The sequence below is a fragment of the Leucoraja erinacea genome, chromosome 2 (assembly GCF_028641065.1).
Source record: "Leucoraja erinacea ecotype New England chromosome 2, Leri_hhj_1, whole genome shotgun sequence".
NCBI lineage: Eukaryota > Metazoa > Chordata > Chondrichthyes > Rajiformes > Rajidae > Leucoraja > Leucoraja erinaceus.
This window is the reverse complement of record NC_073378.1, coordinates 105,229,735-105,248,797: the sequence shown is the minus strand read 5'-3', so window position 1 is coordinate 105,248,797 and position 19,063 is coordinate 105,229,735. Positions and strand designations below refer to the sequence as shown.

The window sequence follows — 19,063 nt, the reverse complement described above, 5'->3', positions numbered from 1 at the left end:
GGCATCAGCGCTGATCCGTGAGGCACACTATTAGTCACAGGCCTGCAGTTTGAAAAGCAAATTACCATCTATGGTAAAATAAATAATGGCAAGTTGGGCCAAAAGGCCTGTTTCCATACTCTATCTTTTTATAACTCTGACTCTTCGTGACTTCCCACATCCTGTAAGAGAAGCATAACATTGCCATAAGTGGCATCCCAACTGCACTAAGACCAAGGAAGTGTCACAAAAAGAAAAACAGATATTACCTTATCCTGCCATCGCTCTCTGCTCAGCCTCTGCACTTCAACCTCAACACACAGACTCTCACAGCAATAGGCTGTTCTGCTGGTGCTTGCCTTCCCTTTTTACATCACTAGGAGCAGTCAATTCTAGATACTAAGGTGAAGCTTTTTAACTCTCCGATGGTGGTCCCCCTCTCAGCTGCATACTCGTTATTGAGGAAACGGCAAATAAAATAATTCAAATAAAGTGAGAGGAGTGGAGGAATGGCATGAGACTGCCATGTTTGTGCTCACTCAGAATTTTTAATGTAGGTGGTTAGTAATTTCCATTAAATTGTGGATGAAATTTAAGACACAAAATTCAGTTTATGCATTTTAAGTTTTGAAAAGGTAATAAAATTTGAAAATCACTAGCAAAAACAATTGTGCAAACTGGAAAATAATGCAGGTCTGCCAAACTGACAGTGTTTACCATCCCGCCCCACTGGAATAGTTCTGGCATTAGACACTCCACTCTGAACATGGAAGTTCTAAGCTTGTCGGCAGACATCATTCGGGGGAATTCTCAGCTGCACTCTGCATTTGGGCTCCAACTTGAGTTCAATGGTGAAGCACAAGCTTTCAGTGTTCTGTCCACTGAACCAAGGCCAGACCCGACACAGAGAGCAAGTCCATTCCTGTGAATGTGGAGGGGCAGGGCAAGGATTAGTTTTTTTTCCCAACTTGCTTTTGTTATGGGCTTGCTCAGATTTCAACCCACAACGACATTGGGTCGCCTGTCAACATTGGCGGATGTAGTGGTTTCTAGATCAATGTCACATGTGCACTGTTAGCAGGCTATGTCCTCTTCTGATTTGCTTGCAGGCTGTTTTTTTAAATCATTAATACAGTTGAGCAGGTTAGTATATTTACACCAGCTTGTAGGTTTCAGCAGACTAAAATGAAGATTACAAAATGCTGGTTTGGCTAAAATTTTGAATCTCATATAAATTATATTAACATGATATTGTATTACATGCTGAATAATTTTATTTTCCAGCTCTTCATATGCCAATATCATATCTGGCTTGCAGCAGATACCAAAGGAATTCTTGTACTAATTCCTGGCAGCCCAGTGCTCAACATTATCATCAGCACTTTCATCTTTGTTCTAGTTGCTCATGAGATCTCGCAGATCACCAATGATCTTGTACAAATAACCATTCCCAAAGATAACTCCGTTGCACTGAAAAGAATGCTGTGTGTGGCTATTTTTTTATTTGGGATTCTCGCATTGTCATCTTTTGAACAAATGAACAAACTCAAATAATAACTACTTTCATATTTAATGATGTGACCTCAGTTTATTGAGGCAAGAGAGCATATATAGGTGCAACACTGAAATTCAACACAACAAATCTGGAAACAAGTTGCTGCATATGTACATAGTGTTTAAAGATGTTTGGCTATAATATGATTATTTGGAAGTGACTTTTATAAACAATGGCATGACTACTGATAATGTGGCATTTCTAGAAATGCAATTTCATGTGATTTTCTTTTTGGATGCATTCTATTTCTGTGGTTTTTGTACTTCATTTCTACATCAGATTTTCCATATTTTCACCTTTTTAAAAATGGCAATTATTCCAGTTTTATGAAGGAAACATTTTACAGCTTAAATTTGATCATAAAATGCATATGAATACATATTCTATGCGATTCAATGCAGCCATATTTATTGAAGATAATATTCGGATGCTGAACACTTAATGTTTTATCTTTTATGGATTGGTGGTGGTCATGGTGAAAAAGAAGAGACTTTGGTGTGTTAATCATTATAGGTGCAATGGTGGCATAATTACAGCTTTAATATTTATTTCACCCTCTCATTCCAGAGGCGTGTTTGTTACTTCTAAATCTGGTGTTGCGTTGTTGGTAAAATAGAGCTGACAAAAAACTGCATCCACTGGTAGTGCCTGGTTAATTTTATTGTGGAATGGACGAGAGTTGACGTTCAAAACATGGCATAATGTTGCCATTGGACTGAAGCAGTGGCTTAATTAAGGACGTGTTTAAGAAGGAACTGCAGATGCTGGAGAATCGAAGGTACACAAAAAAGCTGGAGAAACTCAGCGGGTGCAGTTTCACAAAACGTTGCCTATTTCCTTCGCTCCATAGATGCTGCTGCACCCGCTGAGTTTCTCCAGCTTTTTTGTGTACGCTTAATTAAGGACCTTTGTTTTGGGTGTGAGAGAAGTGATCAAATGTGTGTAAATTAAGCTGGAACAATTCAATCATCAGTTTCAATGTTAGTTTGTGATCAAATTGTATAATTGATTATTTTGTGAGATTGTTAAGAATTGTATCGAAACAGCAACAATTTGCTTCAATTTGGTTTCTGTGTAAAATGTAAATCAAGACAAATGCATTTGCTACTATTGAAATTTATTTTAGCAGGGATAATAAAGGGGGATGCAGGAGGAGCTGAGAAATTTTATTACATAATTATGCCTTCCTCCAAGTTTCATATTAAATTTAAACTATAGTACACTTCTTGCGTATGGCGTGAACAGCCTAAAGTTGTAGGACAACTTGTTCTGTTTGATCTTACTTGATTGTGCACGCCAGGTTGATTGCATTCGTCGAAACAGGGCGGACCACATGAAGGTTGCAATCTCCCACCCCAACTATAGTACACAATCTGCTAGCTTTCATCAGTATAAATTCTTTTTTGGAAATGGCCAAACTGAAAAATGTGCATGTACGAAAAAAGATTCTGTGATTTTGCAATAACTTAGACTTTGATTAGTTTTGATGAATGATTTTTTAATAATTTTAGAATTCAATTCTTTTGTTTCTATCCAGTACCATCAGGTGATGTGTAAATACCATAACGTGCTTGTTTTCACTAGCTTTATTGTTAACATAAAAACATGAAAATGCCGTTAATAGTCATGAACTTCTTGTAATGATCAGGGTGCCATAAATCATTACTATTTGTCTTTGAAATCATGGTAAAGTTGTTTTAAAAAATATACTTTTCCTCACTGTTTCAAGCCAACGTGTATAGGGCCTGTGATGTACTATTTTAAAATTGTCTTCTTGCACATAGTTTCTTTTTCAATTTCAATATTTCTGTGTATTTCACTGCAGATAGTCCAACGTCAGACATTTTTTTTAAACCAGACATGCGGAAACTCAATGAGTTCTTGAAGTATGACATTAACACTTTTTAAAGAATTCAATATTTGGAACCCATAAAACATCTTAAACAGGGTCTATTTTGACATGTTTGCTTAAGAGTAGTTGAAAGCAGGTAAGATTAAGGTCAGCGATATTCCAAGTAATTTTCTAAATTCAAATTCACTGGAATCAAGCATAAAATGTGTAATCTTTTTGTTCAATTAAATCTCAGGTTTCCTCCCTGCATAATAAGTGGGTTAAGCCATAGCCTGGTCCATCAGTGACATAAGTGTATGAGTTAGCTGATTTGGGCTAAATGTTCTGCTTTGTCTAGTTGAAAAAAGGTGCATGTGATTGTATTCTGCTTCAGTGCTCTGTACAGTTGAATATTTTGTCATCATTAATATCAAATGATGCATGTGTTCTAGCACAGAACTCTGGTTCAGCACTTAATATTTTTTGAACGGGGTAAACCAGGTGTTGAATTGGAATGTTATCACAGTGCAGCTAAATTTCCAGTAATACATCTGCACTATTATGTTTGTGATTGCCACAGTTATTTCAGCGTTATTTTATTAAATTGCTATTTTTATTCATTGTTCTAAAAGTCAAAAACATCAATTGAGTATATTTTGCACTAAGACTCAGTTTATGATGTTTCCCTAAATGCATGTGCATTACAGAATGCTTGGCTTGTGGGTACTTTCTGTGGTCTGTATCTCTTTCAAAATTGGGACATTTTTTTTATGATGAGGCCCTTTCGGTATTATTAAACTTAACATAAAAGAATTTGGCTGAAGAAGTAACTGAACTTAATCAGATTTCTGCCTCTTATAAATTCCTGCAGTTATAGAAATTCCTATGTTACTACAAGCATAATACTAAATGGTTTTTTTTTAATGGTTATTATTGCACTTGGGAACAATGTTTCAGTATCACCATTCACATTTGGAGTTATGTTTCGGAAACTGGTCACATTTTGTAATACATTTTATTTTTGAGATTTTGCACTTGTGAAGCTGTGACTCCAAGCTCAATGGAGTGATATGTGTTGATTTTTTTCTTAAATAGTGCTACTTATTTTTTTCAAATAAAACATTGAATTTTCATTTAAAAATTTTATATTTGCGGCAGATTTCCAGGGTGGTGTGAAAATTATTTATTGTATAGTGTACATTTTTAGCAGAATTGTTTACAATTATTTTGCAGCTTTCTAAAATATTGCCTGTGAAATATTTTTGCCTTTTTCAAATTATATTAGTGCTGTAAAGATGAAATATCATTCAAAAATGTTGGTTCTTACTCTTCTACATGAGGCAAATTTCATATGCATTAATGCTTGAAGATTTTTTACGCATTTTTATTGAACTTTGCAAAATACTTGGTTATGCTAAACATGAATAAAATTACTCCTGGCTTGAATGTACATTTAATACATATTTCATTGCATGTTCATCTTGTCATGGAGTGAAAAAATTTGTATTCCGATTTACCTGAATCTCAACAGTAACAGAGTAGATCCTTATTTATTTCAGGAAATTCATTGTCCTCAGCCCTGTAAATGAAGGGATCTCTAGCATTTGATTGGGATGGCCAATGTAACTGCAAAATAGCAGCATTAAACAGTTCAAATGAAATCAGTTTAATAATGGACACTTTTAAAAGATTGTTATCGAGTATACTGATTAACTATTTACTGTTGTCCTGCAGACCACTGATTTATTATAGCATTTTTGGTCCTCTGGTCCCAAATATTGTCCCTGTGCTCTCTGCTACCTTTGCAATGAATCAGCTGTTTGTAAGGGATGGTGTCAGAAAGACGGATGTAAGCTGCACAAGCCTCCTCCATCAGTGGGCAGACTGCCCTGATCCTGGTCTTTAATGCAATGGATGCTACTATTTTCCCCATCCCTGTGTTGAATGACAACCTGGCTCCTATTGTTTTCCCCCAGTGCCTATTGAATGTGATGGAAGTTGCTACTTCTGCCCTCATTTGTTTAGCTACACAGTACTCCCAACCCAGATACCTCTGCATAACAAATCAATGGTGGTTGCTGGCCACCTAGCACAGTGCCTAAGAGAAATCTCCAGGCTGGGAAGAGCTATGCAGCCAACAAAGTGAGGAGGAGGTGGCAACTTTCATCACATCCAACAGCTGGTGAGAAGAGAGCCAAGCCACATCTCTCTGTCAACACATAGAGCAAGTGCTCTGCTTGTCCCAGCTCCTTAACACCAGCCTCAGCAATGAGCTGTGACTGATTTTTCTTATGGAGTCACACAAGTTGTTTGGGGCAGCAGCATTGTCAGTTTCATGTCCCCACATGTAATAGTGTAATGATCCCTTTTACACTCATTCTATTCTGAAGAAGGATCTTGACCCTTCACCTATTCCTTTTCTCCAGAGATGCTTCCTGATCCGCTGAGTTACTCCAGCATTTTGTGTCTATCTTCAGTGTAAACCACTTTCTGCAATTCCTTCCACAACATACATAATTCCATTAACACTCTGGAAATATATTGGTATATTACAGTATATTGGTATAATTCAGCAGGAATGGTGACCATGTTATTTACAGATCCTACAACTTGGCCAATCTTGAGTATGTTAATAAACATTATCTTGTAAAGAACAAATTTAAGGCTGGAGCTTTACCAATGCAGATGTAATTTCTTCACTTTTCAGCAAAAAGATAATTTCCTTGGGAATGGGAAATTCAATGAAAGTTTGTATCACTTCTGTTTCATGTCACTGATCCAAAAACATTATTGTTTTTGTTTTATTGCAGATTAACTACCAATTGTCAGAAAATCATGCAAACATTTGAAGCAAATAGTTTAAAAATGCAACAGACCAATTAAAAGTAATTATTGAATTATTTCCTTGGCTGCTGAAGTAGCTAGAATTGAAATTCAATCTGCAATCCTATATTGACACTACGTTCTTTTGAAAGAGTTTCTTTTTTTTTAAATTTGTTCAATGAGTGACATAAATCGATAAAGCAGACATTTTCTTTGAATGATAAATGTCAAGAGTATTGATTCACTCACCTGCAACCTCCTTTATCTGCTGGACAACTGTAAAATGTAACATTAACATGGAGATAATGGTTGGATTACTCTGGTAACTTGCCAGCAGCTAACATAAAGAACTAGTAGTTAACTATGCAGCACCTATGAAGGGTGGAGCGATCTGCCTCTCTCTGCCATAGGTTTGACCATTGCATTGTCTGATCACTTATCTTTACCTCAGCTACAACTAGTGCAGACCCATTCATTTGACATGGAGCACTGATGATCTACAAGCTAAAATGTTTTAATCTTAAAAATGTTATTATTTATTTCAATTAACATTTGTTTAATCTTTTGCCACTATTTTGAAATAACTGACCATGAGCGGAAATATTGGGAAGGTCTTGTGTTGGGTCCCAGGTGAAGCCGTGCTTTTTGTAGTTTATGAAACTTTCCAAGATTAAATACAAAATCTTTGCCTCCTGATTCACAAGTCATTGCATTTTTAATAGTCCTATTTTATGAATAATAACCAGTGCCAAATAGGAGGCTTTTACATAGAATCTCTTGTATGCTAACAACTGCGGAACAAATGGTGCCCAATAAAATTCCTTGTTACTGATTTTGAGTGAGACGGCTCTCTGATGCAGTTACAATGTTTTGTGTTCCTGTGATGGCATACTATACTGCTGTTTTTTGTGAAATGTGTGAAAATATTAGGCATCTGGATATTTTCAGTTTAATAGTAATAATGGGAAGGCATATTAAATTATTGTAGCTACATAATACTGTATTTCTGCTGCAGTTTGCGAATTATACATGAAATAATTTAGACGTACATTACGCTGCTCAGTTACTGTCTGAATATATTTTCCTTACAATTTAAGTCTAACATTAAAAAAGTGTAACAAAGAGATCAGTGAATGTGCAAATTTCAGACGGCCTTATTCATTGATGATTTGAATCGGAGTGTGTATGAAAAGTAAAAACTTCCCTAATTATTGTACACCTAAACTATTTCTTTATCTGTTTGCACTTGAAATGTATAGAACGTTAACACCTGCCTTGTAAAAAGTGTCATTTTTGGTATGCTTTAGAAATTGCATCATAAAGTTCATGTGCAAAACATTTTTCAGACTTGTTTCTTTTAATATTAATGCATCAAAGCAAATTAATCAACCTACTAGGTTTTAAATACATTTTCATTGTAAATTCTTGTTCCCCATCCCTATCTTGACACAAAATGGGATTGTACACGGACCTGACAAATGTACATTCCTAACTAGTCAAAATAGCACCAGAGCCCAGGGAATCCACTTTGTTTAAAAAATAAACCTCTGGGCATTACTATGATTTAACTGGGTTAAATGACTGATTTTTCTTGCAGGAGCTGCTGCTTATTTAAAAAAAAAACATGTTTAAATAGTGTCCCACAATTCGACCACCTCAGCCAATGTGGCAAAGTCCATTTAATAAGTGGCCTGTTGAAGGGGATCCACACCTGCATTCTCAGCTTGCCAATTATAATTATCCAGAATTTCAAAGAATGTCCAGAGGCCCAGAAATGAAGTTGGGGCCTGGACTGGAGCACAGGCAGCAGCCTAGCTGACGGCTAGAGTCTACAGCCAGGGCCGGACCGAGTACGGGGGGGTTGGGTACAGCCAGTCCTGGCAACATTCTCGTAAATCTCTGCTTTTTTCCTGTTTACCATCTTTCCTTTATCAGGGTGACCAAAACTGAACACAATACTCCAAATGCAGCCTCACCAATGTCTTGCAGCATCCCAATCTCTATACTCAATACCCTGATTGATGGACAATGTACTTCTTGAACGCCTTATCTACCTGTGACACCACTTTCGGGCTAATGTACCTGCAATCCTAGACCTCTATGAATACTAATTCACGGGTGCCAGGTGGTAATCAATAGGTTTCCTTAATCTAGTCTGAGCTCTAGATTTGTCATTTAAATGGGAATTGTCAGCATCTGGCCCTATGTACAGATGTTATCCATTTTGGTGGCAAAAACAAGAAAGTAGACTATTATCTAAATGGTGGCCGATTAGGAAAAGGGGAGATGCAGCGAGACCTGGGTGTCATGGTACACCAGTCATTGAAAGTAGGCATGCAGGTGCAGCAGGCAGTGAAGAAAGCGAATGGTATGTTGGCTTTCATAGCAAAAGGATTTGAGTATAGGAGCAGGTAGGTTCTACTGCAGTTGTACAGGGTATTGGTGAGACCACACCTGGAGTATTGCGTACAGTTTTGGTCTCCAAATCTGAGGAAGGACATTATTGCCATAGAGGGAGTGCAGAGAAGGTTCACAAGATTGATTCCTGGGATGTCAGGACTGTCTTATGAAGAAAGACTGGATAGACTTGGTTTATACTCTAGAATTTAGGAGATTGAGAGGGGATCTTATAGAAACTTACAAAATTCTTAAGGGGTTGGGCAGGCTAGATGCAGGAAGATTGTTCTCGATGTTGGGGAAGTCCAGGACAAGGGGTCACAGGATAAGGGATAAGGGGGAAATCCTTTAAAACCGAGATGAGAAAAACTTTTTTCACACAGAGAGTGGTGAATCTCTGGAACTCTCTGCCACAGAGGGTAGTTGAGGCCAGTTCATTGGCTATATTTAATTGTGGCCCTTGTGGCTAAGGGGATCAGAGGGTATGGAGAGAAGGCAGGTACGGGATACTGAGTTGGATGATCAGCCATGATCATATTGAATTACGGTGCAGTCTCGAAGGGCCGAATGGCCTACACCTGCACCTAATTTCTATGTTTCTATGTACGTAGCTGGTTCGCCATATTCATGGGAAATTAATGCCTATCTTTGATTATTACTGACTATGAGAGGGATGGCGTGAGATTCAAAGGAAAAGATTACATACATTGCAGAAACTGAATATGCAAGTTATTTATTAATGACACAATGTAACAGCTTTGGACATTATTAGGTAATTGACAATTTTCTCTACATGCAATACAAACATTTTCCTTTTTTAACAAAAATTAAATAAAATTATTTAAATTGCTTGTATAAAACTTGTGCAAAAATGCTGCTTTTTCAATGCTGGAATAAAATGTATAATATATATTTGTGAAGTGCAGTGGCAGTATAGATTTAAAAATAATACGTTAGCGCACAGTAACAACAGATCATGCATTTGGTCAGTATACAGAAGAAGTGGAATCTGACATCAGGTAAATGCTTCATTCAGTTTTCCTTCCTCAGGTTTGCCATTTATCTATTAAAAAGAGAATAATTAATTAAACATGAAACCTCCAACAGCACAATCAAATAGCAGCTTTACCTACTCTATTGTAACCATCACTGAGCTCAAGAGCTGCAATACTCATTCTGGGTGCTGGTACACAAGCTCTGTTTTTCTTTTTTACTTGTCTAGGTCAGGCAAATTTCTAATTACTGAGCTAGTCAGACTTTTTTTAATGACCATGTTTTAATGTTTAATGATTTAATGTTGGGTCCAATGGTGTATGGGCTTGCAGAGAATTGTTAGGGCACTGACAGTTGAGTAGACATATGTTCAGTGTTATTCAGAGCTCAGAGAGACGTGACCCTCTGGCTTCCTCCATCTTGCAGAGACTGAGTGAGGCACACCACATCCTGGTTTTATAGTTCCTCACCCTCCCTCCAGCAGGGGCAGCAGAGAGAATGGCAAATTATTTTAAAACATTAATATCTCTCTGATTTTTCATCAATGGGAAAAATCCTCTGGGGGGGGCCGGCTCTGAACGAGGTGGCCAAAAATGACGGCCGTAGGTGGCGGCGTTCTCTCGGAAATCACACCACAGCGAGCCAAAAGCGGTCAAGATCAGACTTTTAGTAATACAGATAGATAGGATGCTTATCTCATTAGCCAATTGTTTTTTACAAACAAGTTTAAAACTTTAAAGTATAGCATTGGATCGATTTTTACTGTCTGTAACAACTGTTAATATGGCAACGGTAACAATTTAAAACATATTTTAGCCCAAACATAAAATAAGGGATTCATTTTTATTTAATAGATCATGGCATGCAAGACATTAAGATGCAAGGTTGGGAAAAGTGGAAGTAGATTGCTCTAGTTAGAGAGAGAGCACTGATGGATGCAGCTTAGGAGTGAAATCACTGCTTTCTGTGCTATGCTATGTTTCGTTCCAGCCTCCAGCCGATAGAAATGGTTTCTCAGCTTTTTGTCCACTCCAATTAGATGTTCATTGGCCACGATATCATATTTATGTAGCAGTTTTCAGCCTTGGGCATTCACAGGCTCTATAGTTAAGTGTTTTTTAAACTGTAATTGCCATCATTATATGGCAAATAGTTTTTGGTCAAACAATGCAGGACCTGTCTTGCGACAATTACATGACAGCAATAATAGAGCTGGGTATCATCAGTGCACAGGTGGAAACATTTTGACATATTATACTGAAGGATAAGGTTTAGGAAACAGATTTATACCTGTAATTCATCAAATTATGTCCTTATTTGTCCTTATATACTCAAACAAAAAAATCCAGCCTTCAATGTTAACAAAAAACTAGTTACTGTGGAACCATGTGAAGGAGTTCAATTTCCAAAACGCTTTTGCTCACATTTTCTATTTTGTGACGGTAAAACTGCTTCAAATACATTTTTGAATAAAATTATTTTCACTTGCCTCAAATTGCAGAAATGTCGACATACAAAATTCTCCTCCAATCAGGAAAGCAAAATGGAGGAAAAGATTTGAATATGGATTAAGAACTAAACATCGTGTTTCATATGACTGTGTGCACTTTCGAAAGAAAACAAAAAATTGCTGCAGTATCAATTGCTTTATTCTGGTTTTATGAAAATGTATGAATAGAATGAATGTTTACATCAATGCACACAACTGGTGATGGAATGGTTCTTTTCCTCAGTATTCTGACATAACTACTATTCAACAAATATTGGCTTAACCAAGCCATAGCATTTCAATTTAACAACATCAATACCACCAAAAGTTACACAATTATACTCAGAAGGGTTCTTTTTTCTAGTTCTTCTTCCATTAAGGTACATGGTAATCAATGTGATAGTGGTTTGAACAGGTAATGGCTGGTGAGACAGATATTGGATACTGACCTGCACCTTGCTGCTGGGGCAGCTGTGTCTGTAATGGGTGATTCCTGGAGGACAAAAGACAGCTTCATTAGATAACATTCAGTTAGAATCAGATTTTGCATTTGAGATGAATAACAACTTTTGTCTTTCTTTTCCTATTCTTAAGCTTCAGTTTTCTTGGTTTTACAAATCGTTCGGTGACACATTAAAAGGAAACTAATCAACAAACCATTTACTACCAAAGACCATAAAAATAACAAGTCAAACAGGCTAAAGTTTAGATTTAGTAAAGGCTAAACACTAAAATCCAAATAGTCCTATCAAATATTTAATATTATAACTTCATTCACCTTAATGGATTGCATGTTTTTTTTCACTACTATTGATTCACTAATAACGGCAAAGGGTTTTGTCCTTTCTTTGAGAACAAAAGGTTATAATTTATTGCTCTATTTCTTTGGCTCCGATTGAGGTATGAACGTCACATGTCTGGAAAAGTAATCATGCATGATTTATGGTCTATCATCAAGACGGGGCACACCCAACCACTGAATACAACCTGGATGAAAACATGCGTTTTTTTATTCCTTTATGTTACTAACTTCCACACCTCTTTCCTTGTTTTACATTGCAATCTTATACCCCGTTTGCCTCGTGCCATAATCCCTCTGGCAATGTACAACATATCTCTCTTGACTGCAACCAATGACAGAATAAATATTTAGCTCCCCTCTTATATGCCTGTCTGAACTTACCGTAAACCTGTCACATCTCAAACTTTTTCCAGTCCCGATGGCATGAAACCATATCTACTTCTAAACCATATCCACTGCCCAACCTACGGGCTTTTCTTATTTTCCCCCATTTACTTGGTCTCTGTTCAAACTATTGCTGTATAGTAAGAGGAAGAAAATATTTCAGCTTCATCTGTGGCTCTCTACAATGGTATTTTACTCTGCAAGATCAGTACTCAGCCGACAACCTATTTTCATGTCCTCGCAAAACAAAACTATTCTTCGAAGAAAACTTTAACTTCATATTTAGTCCATACTATAAGCCATGTGTTTTTACCTTGAAGATAAAGTCAAAAAAATTGGCAAGAGATTAAATCAGTAATAATTAGTGAACTCTACAAGCAAAATACAAACTGCTGGAGGAACTCAGTAGGTGCAACAGGATGTGTGGAGGCAGAGGAATGGTCGTGTACAGAATGGAGAGAGCCAGGATTAAGTGGGGAGAGAGGGGTGGGGAATGAGCTGGTGGGCAATAGGTAAGAAGATGGGCAGATGGTACCAGGTGAAGGAAGGGAGAAATAAATAAGGGGATGCATCCAGGGAAGAGGAGAGCAGAGGTGGTAATGGCGAGTAGAAGTGGATAGAAGTGTAGTCTCTTGATTTACCTCTTATCACCTTCCAGCTGTTTCCAGAATCATAGTCGCACAGTGCAGAACTAGGCTCATTGACCCAACTCCTCCATGCTGACTAAGATGCCGTATCGCTTGGTTGTCCCATTTTCCCACAGCTCTACCAGTTGCATCACTATGCTGCCCTTTTATTAATGCAGGGTGTTTGACTCAAAATGTTGACCATCATGCTGCCACCACTGATGCTATATGATCCACTGAATTCCTCGGACAGTTTATTTTTTTGCCTCCTGATTAGTAGTTGCAGTCTCTCCAGGTGTAATGGTAGGCAAAGGAAGCAATAATTAAGGGGGACTCTGGCAGTTCTGCAGACAAGCGGTGGTGTGGTTCTACTTGGATCACAAAACCCAGTCCAAAGGACGGTTGCAAAGAAATGGATGTATAAACTGGAGCTCATGGACTGATATTCCTAAACAGCAACACACAAGTTATTTATGCAAAGCCTATCTCCAGTTGCATAGAAATACAAAATTTCCATTCTCTTGATCACTGTTGCACTGGACACAAAAAACAATCTAATAATGCACAATGAATTAAGCACTCACTGTTGTGTCTGCATTAGTGGCATGTTGGAGGTGTCACAGTTGTCTGAGTGGTGAAGGGGTGGCATGATCTCGCCAGTGACGGGGTTAAACACTGGCAGTGTGGAGAGAGGCCAAGCTGCTTCCCGGTTCTTCGACATGTTTCGAAGCTCCTTGGTAGACTTCTGGATGGAGCTATGATGCACCAACTGGATGCTGAAAAACCATGAAAATAAAAATGGGAAGATTACATATAAACTTTGGAGACTACCTTTGATGTTTTTCTTTTGTAGACAAAGCTCTTTGTTGCTCATTATTCTGTCTTTGGAAATTAGTTCTGCATTCTTGTTAACACAGCAAAAGGTGATCATATTTTAATGGAAATTTACAACTACACAAGGAACTCAAAAGCAAACTAGATATAATCAACGACAGCAATAAATAGTTGCACAGTGTGCAATATATTTGGATTAAATTCTTGGGCCTGTTTTTGACACAACCTAATGACGCACGCAGAAACTGGGCAGAGAAGTGTGGTAGAATGATTCTTCCTAGTGTTATCTTCCTAGTTCTTCCTAGTGTTATCTTCATTTTTAATCTTAAAATTCTAATTTAATTTGCTTCCATGTTTCTTTGCCTGAGACCCAAAAAGGTTGTAATTTGAAATAATTATATATTCCATTACAATTTTTAATTTCTGAAAGATAGAAACCACTTTGGAAAACCTTGCATGGGAGTTCAAACATGCCTAATCCTTGTGCTCCTGTAAAAATTCTAATAATTAGAGTCACAATCTTTTAAAAAATTTACTAGAACTCTCGTTCAGGCCAGATTGGAAACTGCTAGGACTACGATTTAAATGTGCATTTAGTCTGCCTTTATACAAGGTCATAAAGAAGATACCAAGTCAGATTGTCTTTAGGGGAGAACATATTAGATATCCTAGCGTGCTTAAAATGGGGATAAAACCCAAGAGCCTTATGGGCCTGTCCCACAGGCGATTTTTCAGGCGGCTATCAAGGCACCGGCAGTCGCCTGAAAAAACGGCGACTGGAACAGCGATTGTCAGAGTGGAACACACACACACACACACACACATCGCTTCCTTCACCAGCCCGTTATGCAGGCGGGGGACAGGGCAAGCAGGGGGAGCACTGTCTGAGTGAAATTCACACCGTGCAAAGCCAATGTGATACAGACACACTATGATGAACAGGAAGGTTGGAGCTGCAATTAAGACGGTGAAAGCACATTGTACAGGAAGGGTCATGCAAGTCCTTTAAAAGAGGGGGGTAGAATAGGGGGAGAAGAGGGGAGAAGGAGTGAAAACAACTTTTAAGAAGCCAGAGGTACACGGCTGTGAAGCTCGGCAGACATTAACATTACCGGGTGGTTATCCTTGGTTCTGAAAACTAATGCTTACTCTTTTTATATCTAATGAGCCAATGAAATTCACCGGTCAGCACCGGCTACAACCTCCGAGAACCTTCGACCTCCTGGCGACCCACCTACGGCACGAGAATTCTCGCTACTCTCCATGGTCGCTTCATTCTGGTCGCCGCTAATTTTTCATCAATTTGCATAATGAGACCGCGACCGTTCCCAGAATGCGGGAACTGCTTACGACCATGAAGTCAACTACCCGGCAACCACCCATGAAAATGTGGCAACCGCATAGTCTCCTGCAGTCGCCTAACAAATCGCCTAAGTGGGACAGGCCCATAATGAGTTGAATCCTAGGCAACTCTGAAAAAGAGTGAGGACATTTTGGGGCGTAGACAGATTTTTAAATCTTTGTTGGTCTCAGGTTAGTACCAGATAATTAGAAGACAGAAAAATGTAATATCTTTATTCAAAAACAGATAAGCCAGTTAATTACAGATCAACTCCAATGTCAATGTTAGGGAAGTTATTGGAAAAAAACATGAGGGACAGGATTATTCTACACTTGAACGGATGAAGATTAATCAAAGATGGTCTGCACCAAAGGTTATAGCTCCTCTATAATCTCTGGTCTGCACTATCTCTGTTAGAGAGAGATCTTGTGTGATCAATCAGATTTTTTAAAGATGTAGCAAAGCATATAAACAAGGGCAGTCAAGTTAACGTAGTCTGCATCAACTTCAGTAAAGCCTTTCACATTCGTTCTACCCATAACAAATAACAGTACAACAACAGGCCCTTCTGCCCACCATGTCTGTGCTGACCATATTGCCAATTGAAACTGCACAGCTGCCGACACATGGTCTACATCACTCCGTTCTCAGACTGTTCATGTGCCTGTCTAAAAGCCTCTTAAATGTATCTACTTCTACCACCTCACCTGGCAGCAAGTTCCAGCCAATGTTGAAAACCTTGCACTGGAATTTCCATTAAACTTTCTATTCTCACATTAAACCTATGCCCTTTAGTATTTAACATTTCGACTCTGGGGAAAAAAAAGACTATTTGCCAATTTATGCATTTGATTACTTCATAACAAGAGGATTTCAGTATAGGAGTAAAGAGGTTTTTCTGCAGTTGTATAGGGCTCTGGTAAGACCACATCTGGAGTATTGTGTACAGTTTTGGTCTCCTAATTTGAGGAAGGACATCCTTGTGATTGAGGCAGTGCAGCGTAGGTTAACGAGATTGATCCCTGGGATGGCGGGACTGTCACATGAGAAAAGCTTGAAAAGACTAGGCTTGTATTCACTGGAGTTTAAAAGGATGAGGGGATATCTTTGAGGGGGGAGGTCATTTAAGAGTGAGGTGAGAAAAAACTTTTTCACCCAGAGAGTTGTGAATTTATGGAATTCCCTGCCACAGAGGGCAGTGGAGGCCAAATCACTGAATTGATTTAAGAGATAGATAGAGCTCTAGCGGCTAGTGGAGTCAAGGGATATGGGGAGAAGGCAGTCATGGGTTATTGATAGGGGACGATCAGCTATGATCACAATGAATGGCGGTGCTGGTTCGAAGGGCCGGATGGCCTCCTCCTGCACCTATTTTCAATGTTTCTATAATTTTCTATCACGTCATCCCATCAGTTTCCATCGCTCTTGAAATAAAAAAACATTTTTCCAAATTCTACTCTAATCCAGGCAACATCCTGGTGAAGCTCTTCTGCATCTTCTGTTTCAGTTCAGTTGAGTTTATTATCACATGTACCGAGGAGGAGCAAAGATTTTGTTGCGCGCTATCCAGTCAGCAGAAAGACAATACATAATTAAAATCGAGCCAATTACAGTGTATAGATACATGATAGGGGAATAACGTTTAGTGCAAGGTAAAGTCAGCAAAGCGCGATCAAAGATAACTCCAATCCAAAACCTTCACATCATTCTAGCAAATTAGTGATCAGAACTGCACACAATACCCCAAAAGGTCTTAACTAAAGTTTTGCACAGCTGCAAGATACACTTCTAGATATTTATACTCATGCCCTGACTAGTCCAGACAAGCATGTTGTATGCATTCTTTACCATCCTATCTAATTGTATGGCCACTTCTAGGGAGCCATGGTTTTGTACCCTAAGATCTCACTGTATATCAATGCTCCTAAACGTCCAGCCTTTACCCCTTTACCATCCTCTTCATTTATCATTTATCATTTACACATTTGACTCCCCAAAGTGCCACACCTAACACCTGTCAGTATTAAATTCCATCTACCATGTCTCTGCCCACATTCTGTGACAATCTTCCTCCCTATCCGCAACTCTGACAATTAGTGTCTCATTGGCAAACTTACAAATCAGCTCACCTAGATCTTTGTCCAAATTATTTATATATGCACACAAACAAATTTATTAATTACTAGACCGTGGGACCCATTGGGCCCCGTTCCCCCAACACAATATTGCACCACTCACCCACCAACCCTCCTCTGCTTTCTCCTCCCACCCCCTCCCTCCCTTCCTCCCTCTTCCCCCTCCGCACCTCCATTACCTCACCATCCCTCTTCTAACCCCTATCCTCCTCCATTCTCCCTCATCCCCAGCACTCACTCCCACTCCTCTTCACCCTCCCTGTTTTTCTCTGTCTGTCTGTCTCTCTCGCTCTTTCTCTGTGTCTCTCTGTCTCTCTTTCTCTGTGTGTCCCTCTCTCTGACTGTGTTTCTCTCTCTCTCTGTCTCTCTCTGTCTCTCAGCTTTGCCCCCCGACGCAGGGCGGCGATGATGTCGGTGAAGGGAACGAGCGTCTCAGCACCAGCTGCAACGCGGGGGCGGTGGAGACACTATCTCTGTCTCTTGGCCTTGCCTCCCCCTCCTGATGTAGGGCAGTGATGATGTCTGGGGGGGGGGGGGGGGGGTAAGAGTCCCCCGCACCGGCTGCAACACATTGGGGTGAAGACACTGGGCCAGGTACCCTCGGCCTCGGCCTCTCCCTCCCCCAAAATAATGAAATCAATGGCAATGAAAATCGCGTTGTTTTTAAATGAAAACAATCGTATTGTTAACGATTTGGCAGCTCGACTCTGCGCTCCCCCCAAGTGGGGGCCGGACCAATCGGGACTTCCCCTCATCCCATCCCCCCACAAGGAAAGTGGGTTTTTTTTGTAAATTAAACCTCTGCCCTATTCCACCCCCACAATGAAAAGCCTCCTCCCAAGAAATCTTGTTTTTTTTAAATGAGATTAGCGATTCCAGATTTGCTGCTAAATGAAATTCCATTGTGATTTACCTATTCCCCCAATGTAACCCGTTCCCCCAATGCAATATTCCACCACTCACCCGTAGCCCCCAACTGTGCAGGTACAGCTCATACACTCCCTCCCCTTGTCTTCACCCTCCCTCTTCTCTCCCCCTCTCCTCCTTCCCTCACCTCTCCCTCCCTCTCCTTTTCCCTTCCTCATTCGCCCTTATCGCACTCCCCCACTAAACACAATGTTTAAATAACATTTCTTCTCCTCCACTCCCTACCTCTCCTTATACCAATGAAGAAATCTCTCATTGCATTGGGTGGAGCTTATCCCAACACTGTTGATTGGCAGCTGAGATCCCATTGTGATGTCATTGTCGGGTGGTGGAATGTTCATGGCAGCTTATGTAAATGAGATCCCATTGTGATTGGAGGACTGTGAGATCCCATTGTGACATCATAGATGCAAACTACCAGAATCTCTCATCAACTGTCCCAGCATCTGTCAAGTTATTGTTCTCAAAGTGTTTTTTTTTAACTTTTAAATATCAATAACCTGTGAAATATAACATCAATCTGAACTAAACTTCATACAAATGACTGCAGGACAATGGTGAGTAAGGTAGTGCAAAAAAGTGTAGCGCTATCGTGTACCGTTTTGGTGTAGGTCCATGATCAAATGGGATATGGATGGATGGATGGATGGATAGATAGATACAAAATGAGAGTTTTAGTAATATATAGGGTGGTTCATTATCAAACGTACTGGCAATAGAAAAATGAAATTCCTAATTGCTTACAATAGAGGATTCTGCAGTGATCCCTGTGGAACACCACAGGTCAAAGGCTTCCAGACAGAATAACATCTACTACTGCCTCCTTCTATGGCTAATTTTGAATTCAATTACCAAGTCACCATGGATCCTTCGTATCATTTGGATCTGCCTACCATGGGGGCCCTTGTCAAATGCTTTATTGAAGACCATGTCATGCAACATCCTT

The 19,063-nt window shown here is 39.2% G+C and overlaps 2 protein-coding genes across 6 annotated transcripts in view; one reads left to right on the top strand and one right to left on the bottom strand.

Annotated features, from left to right (window-relative positions):
* casd1 (CAS1 domain containing 1) overlaps nucleotides 1-7,525 on the top strand; it is an 81,867-nt gene extending 74,342 nt beyond the window's left edge. For both annotated transcript variants that reach the window (XM_055662590.1, XM_055662598.1), the window contains one exon: nucleotides 1,264-7,525. In XM_055662590.1, coding sequence (XP_055518565.1) covers nucleotides 1,264-1,533 — 270 coding nt within the window. In that variant the 3' untranslated portion in view covers nucleotides 1,534-7,525. The remainder of the gene's footprint in view (nucleotides 1-1,263) is intronic.
* Nucleotides 7,526-9,302: 1,777 nt separating this feature from the next.
* sgce (sarcoglycan, epsilon) overlaps nucleotides 9,303-19,063 on the bottom strand; it is a 56,062-nt gene continuing 46,301 nt past the window's right edge. For 3 of the 4 annotated variants that reach the window (XM_055662619.1, XM_055662610.1, XM_055662628.1), the window contains 3 exons: nucleotides 13,464-13,655; nucleotides 11,517-11,560; nucleotides 9,303-9,648 (listed from right to left, as the gene is read on the bottom strand). In XM_055662619.1, coding sequence (XP_055518594.1) covers nucleotides 9,632-9,648; nucleotides 11,517-11,560; nucleotides 13,464-13,655 — 253 coding nt within the window. In that variant the 3' untranslated portion in view covers nucleotides 9,303-9,631. Of the gene's footprint in view, nucleotides 9,649-11,067; nucleotides 11,103-11,516; nucleotides 11,561-13,463; nucleotides 13,656-19,063 lie in introns of all 4 variants that reach the window. The other variant, XM_055662638.1, reaches the window with a different exon arrangement.